Raw genomic sequence first — 6,000 nt, 5'->3', positions numbered from 1 at the left:
CCTACACTTTTCTATAAACCGACAGACACTGGGGATGAACAGCTCTTCAGGTCTTTCATCTTCAGGTCTTTTCATATAAAAAGCAGGTTTCCTTTAAATCAATAGTTTAATAGTTATGCTAAATACAGATTTTGCCACATTTCTTGCTTGTAATTCAATGTAATGCTTCTGGGTACCTCAGTCATCCTCTTGCTGATTTCTTTTCTGTCAACAGAACAGGAGAGTTCAGAATGTTAGGACACAGTTATCTGAACTAGGAGCACTAATAAATCATGTCAAGTGCTCCAGATACAATTGATTAGACAGTGACTGCATTTCTAAGTCATTTTTTGGAACAGTAAGAGAGAATTTTTCAGCAAATGGAAAAGAGCAATATCAACCCTCTCTCTTATCCCAAACTACAGGATTTTATCTCCAGTAAAGAACAAGGTTTGCCTGGTCCATTAACTCATGGAATACACAAGAACCAGAAAACATCATGGTGGTGGCAAGAGTCAGTGAGCAGATGCAGGTAACCTGCCCTCCCTTCCCTAACTTACTCATGTCTTCATGTCACTGTGCATTAAAAGAAGAAAGAAAACAGACTGAAAAAGGAACAACTCTATCATGGCTTTTCCTAATATATTTGTCTTGTGACTTTTAAAGAAAAAAGTTAAAAACATTAGAAGTTAAAAGCATTAGCTCCAGGCATTCAAAAAGCACATTTCCATTCATACTACATTCATATTTACATTTCAGTAAGAAAGGAAACAGCTCAGTCCTTCAGTAAGATTTGTCAAACTACATTCATTGTTTTCCATAAAAAATAAAATTAATTAAGTGAAGTGAGAGCAGTAAAGAGCTTGCATTTCATCACTTCAGAAACAATCAACCCAACATTGTGTGATGGTTTCACACATTGCCTTTTCTGTAATTTTGTACTCTTTGTTAGTAACAAAAGCAGAGGTCCAGGGACTTTGGTGTTTCTATTTGACAAAGGCAGGAGGTTAGAGATTTTTTTCTGCTACTTCTTACCAGTTTTAGAAAGTCAATCAATTTGTGAACATCCTCTCCTGTGGAAAGGTCCACAAAGTCCTTGGGCAGTCGGTAGCTCAGGTAGGGGCTGGGCTGGACGGTGACTTTGCTGTTGGTACAACGGAACACTGGATAATCCTTTGGAAAAGGAGATAAGAACAGTGGACATGAATATGAAATGTTTCTGGGACTCCTCCTGAGACTGAGTCACGCTGCCAATGAGTTTATTTGGCACTCATTCAACTAAACTTGCGCTTTCTAAAAATTGTAGCTTTCTTATAAAACCTCTGCCCACTTAGGAGCAATTTGAAATGTCAAACATGTTAAACAGTCAAATAATGGCTTTCATTACCTCACTTTAAAGTTTCTACAGTGTATCAGTTATTAATGTGTTTAATAAATTCATGCTTGTGACAGTGCTGTAATAATGGAGCTATAAGGAACTTTGGGCAATGGTATCTAGATACGTATCTGGAGAGGGAAAAATCTTTTTGATAGAACCCCTAGATTTGTCTTCACAGTTTAAACACATTTGCAACTATAACCTTACTGAAATTATAATGTAAACTTTCCAACCAATTTACTTACTGAAGGAAAAAAAAAACCTCTATAAAGCAGCCAAAAATATCTCTAAATGCTGAATTGTAGCAACAGGTTTTGGAGAATGATATAATTTTCAGTTCAACACATTGAGATGCCATGCAATTGCCAGCTGTACTGCAATAAACAGCTTCATTTTAAGAAAGATCAGCAACTTTACACCAGATTATGTGACTGGATGTCAGATGAAACATGAAGACAAGTTATTCTACTTTTCATCCTGGACTGAACTACACAAAACTGTGTGAAGCATCTGGCAGCGACAAAAAGAAATCCCCAAATGAAAATTCACATGTCCCACAGACAGCTCTGAATTGGGAGTGTGTTCTAACAAAGGAGACACAGATTTTAACAGGAGGGTTCATGGAATGGGTTTTCATACAGCAACAGCCCCAGGGTGAGACAGAGGCAATGGCCTGAAGGACAGCCTGGAGTGGGGTGTCCTGTCAACGTGTTATGGAAAGGGCCACAGGACTAAAGAAACTCCCAGATGTTAAAATCAGCTCAATGAGGTTTGTCATTTCAGTGACCTCTAATGCAGTTCAACAGCCAGGAAATAAAGAAAAGCCCACACTGGCCAGCCACCTCTCCTCAGAAAATAACCAAGTGTTTTCACTAACACACCACTTCCTATCTCCTACCCAGCTGCACAAGGGCTTGTTAGGACGTGAGGACTCTGTCTCCAGATGCAGTGAGAGAAAAAAAGCTGGAATACAAAAAATAAGGACTATTTCTCCCTTTCTGTATTAATGGGAAGTTACTTGTTTTTACAGAGGAAATGTGGCTTGGAAGAGGGATAGAAAGCCTTGTTCTGCAAGTCCTGGGAGTTCAAGCAGAGGACAAGGCTTTGCTAAGGGTATTCCAGAGGAGGAAGAGACAAGTTAAGCTTCTGCTTGTCTCCCTCCAAGCTTAAAACTGGAGATGTGGGAAACTGCATGACATATCAAAAACCAAGTAGAAATTTAAGTGACTATATAGAAAAGTAATAGATTTTAAGAAAAACTGAAAGGAATGCATCAAAACTGTGTAAAAGCAAGATTCAGGGCATCTTCTTTGCAACAGGGTCAAAGCTGCAATATGGAATTATACTGGTTGAACTAAAAATTCCCTTGCAGGCATCTAAAACTAGCAGGTGATACTTGTTGAGATTAACTACAAGGTAGATATGTTTACATTTCATAGGAGCTTCCTTTATTTCAATGGGCTTTGCATCACCATTTGATTGGAACAGCAAAAGAAAGCAAAAATAAGGCCAAGAATCCTGCTGGATGTTATTCAGCCTCCCTCACCTGCTCTGTTGCTTCCCCTTCACTCTGGTCTCCTTTCAAGTTTTTTCCAGAGGTGAGTTCTTCCCATGTAAAGAGCAGGGAGTCTGTTACTTCACCAAATGGGTTAAAATCTATTAACCAAATCTTACCCTGCAAAGGAACCATAGATGAATTAAAACAAAGCAAAAAAGAGAAAAAAAACCCCAAAATACACATATACTTAGGTGATTGTAGTATGCTTAGTCTTTAGATAAAAAGATGTCAAAATTGAAACTACCTGGGTTTAAATGTTTAAAATATTCTAACATCCTCACCTCATCGAGTTTTATATCACAGCAAGCTATCATGTATTAATTTACTTTGATTTTCTTTGTAAGCAGAAGTTCAGACAGATCTCAAATAAACTGAATTTAGTTCTATGCAAAATGTTTTCAGATGAGCCCACCAAAGTTCTGGCTAATCCCCATGATCCAACAAGATCCCCAGAGAGAATGAACAAGGAATAGGGGAGACAACTAATCAAAAACCACAAAAAAACCCCAAACCCAAAACACAACCAACCAAACAAAAAAGCACAAACTGCCCACACAGGGATTTTGCTTTCCATGAAAAACCACCTCAGCAACACTGCACCATCCAGCACACCACAAAAATTGCTGTTCTTGGTCTTACAAGGGACCCTAAAAACAGAGAGCAGGGTCTGCAAAATGCTGGTGGAGCTCATGAAACCTCAAAGATGCTGTACAGACATAGATAAATAAAGAATAACTTGAAGTCATTTTTAATATAGTCATTACTAGCAGTCCACACTAGTTTCTACCCCATCTTTAACACATCTGTGTTCCAAACAGTAGTGGTAGGGTGCACAACAACACAACTGCTCTACAACTGAAAAATGAAAGCAGAGACTAATAAGATGTATTAGAAGTAACAGACATGTGGGGGAGGCAGAAACAGTCTGTGTTCCTTGAGGCACTTCAAGAGACAACCCCCAGCACTGGGCCATCTTCTCTTGCCCAAGGAAGTATCAACTACTTTAATAAAATAAAACACTAATAAATTATAAGGAAATATGACTACAGCTGCTAGTAAAAATTTGCAAAACCAGTATTACATCTGGATGAAATCAGTTCTATCAATCAGGGAAGGGAAAAGTTGCAGTAACATAAGCAGGGCTGAAGAGTTTTATTGTGTTTATTATGAAGATCAACTGGAATTGGAAAACAAACCTGAAGACAGTTTAGCTACTAAACATTCATTTTGCTCTCTCCTCTTTTCTGAAGGATCTGGCTTTGAAAGATCTTGCCTATCTTGATTCAAGCAGCAAATACATTCAATTATTTACACTACAGCCATCTGGTTTGTAACACACCAAGATGCGTTTGAAGCGTGGGCAGAGAGTAACATGGAGACTGCCTCCCCCACCCACACCCCCTGAGCTGTCCCACAGGCACTGACACTCTGTGGGACTGCAAGTGATGCAAACCTGTGAGCAGAAATGTTCTGGTGCCTCTGTGAGCATCCCCAGCCAGCTCCTGCTGCAGGTGTGGGGAGTCCCAGCAGAGATGAATGCTGTGGTTATGACTTGCAGGCTGGAGCTGGGCCAACAGCCCAGCAGGGAGCTGTGGTTGCACACATGCTTTCACAGGTGTCTGTCTCAGGGCAGGTCTAAGCTCTCACAGAGCACATTTTAAGAAGCCAAAGCACAGAAACAACAGTGCTGAAACCAGACAGCTACAAAAGAAACTACAAATTGGGGAGCACAGACCTGAGTGGTTTCTTATTTGCTCCGGAAGGGTGAGCAAGCCCAGATCCGCATGGCTGAGCTGCAACACCTCTGCACTAATATTGGCACCACCAGAGCAGAGAGCCAATGGGGCAAGCTCTGCTGTCATTTCCCATCCCTGGTCTTCCTCAAAAGGCTGCCACAAACTCTCATGATAAGCAATCTTTTACTAATGGGGGTGTCTTGTCAGCTCCAAGGCAGCACGAGGAGGAATCTGTGGGTTTAGATTCTGTCTGTGGGTTTAGATTCTATTCATTCTATCACTCTAGAAAAACAAGCTAATGAACCAATTTAATCACACACAGAAGCAATGGCTGGCAAAGTTCATTCAGCAGTTCAGAGAATCCTTCCTTGCAGCAGAAACGTTTCTACCTAATACTTCCCTATGCAAGGCTTTCACAGAAATTCCTCTTCACCCCAAATACATCCAGCTCAGCTTTTTCTCAGGAACAATAAGATCGTTTCTCTAGAGAATAAATGTACCCTGGAAAAAACTGAAAATTGATTTTGAGACTACTGATAGCAACATGTTTTTTTGAGAGCACCCAGCAGTGTTCCTCCACCCCTGCAGACAGCAGTGCAACAGTTGTTTCCTTGAGATGGTTTTAAATCTGCACTGAGCTTTGCTAGCTGCAAATTGATGACAAGTGGCAAAACAAACTCAATATCTCTTTTCAGGGCTCATTAACAGGAGTGTATATAACCCTGGGTCAGTAACCAAACTGCCTTTTCTTAAGATTAAATTCTCTCTCAAGTCTTACATGCAATGTTATGATTTAAATACTGTTTCAGATAACTTGCACTGTGTATCTAAAAAACAGCAGTAAGGCTATTTCTCTGCTGTCTTTTGGGTGCTATTAGTAATCTTTGCCATACAAGAGCAGAGAAATGCACAAGCCAGGAAAAAAAAGTAGTGCATAAGTGGAGGGGAAAAAAAATTCCCCTACTTGAACTACATGGTGTTTTCTTCTCATCCTAAAAGGATCAATAGATTTACCACACCCTGTCAGCTTCATGCTTTTTTTTGCTAAGGTATTAAGCAGCAGGGCACTGAAAGGAAGTGCCCATGACAAAGCCTGTTGGTTAAAGGAAATTACAGACAGATAAAATGCAAAATTAACTGTTACATCTCCCTAACTCCAGCTGCACCTTCCTGCACAGTGACAATGCTCACAAGGCACGGACACAAGCACTGGCCTGCTCCTTTACAAGAGCTGGGAGCCAGCAGCGGCCTGCAGCCACTCCCTGCATTGCTCTGCCTTACCACAGTGACTTGCCTTGAACTTGTTGTTCACACCTGGGGGACAGCAAAGAGCAAAAGCAGAGCCAACT

General features: G+C 40.5%; 1 protein-coding gene across 1 annotated transcript in view; it reads right to left on the bottom strand.

Moving 5' to 3' along the window:
- Positions 1–87: 87 nt before the first annotated feature.
- The window catches only part of CDC123 (cell division cycle 123), a 30,441-nt gene continuing 24,528 nt past the window's right edge, over positions 88–6,000 (bottom strand). Inside the window, exons 12-14 of the mRNA XM_005426281.3 lie at positions 2,904–3,032; positions 1,015–1,152; positions 88–204 (exon numbers count right to left, since the gene is read on the bottom strand). Of these exons, the coding sequence (XP_005426338.2) occupies positions 178–204; positions 1,015–1,152; positions 2,904–3,032 (294 nt within the window). The 3' untranslated portion in view covers positions 88–177. The remainder of the gene's footprint in view (positions 205–1,014; positions 1,153–2,903; positions 3,033–6,000) is intronic.

The sequence above is a fragment of the Geospiza fortis genome, unplaced genomic scaffold (assembly GCF_000277835.1).
Source record: "Geospiza fortis unplaced genomic scaffold, GeoFor_1.0 scaffold428, whole genome shotgun sequence".
Classification (NCBI taxonomy): Eukaryota; Metazoa; Chordata; class Aves; order Passeriformes; family Thraupidae; genus Geospiza; species Geospiza fortis.
This window is presented reverse-complemented; position numbering and strand designations above follow the sequence as displayed.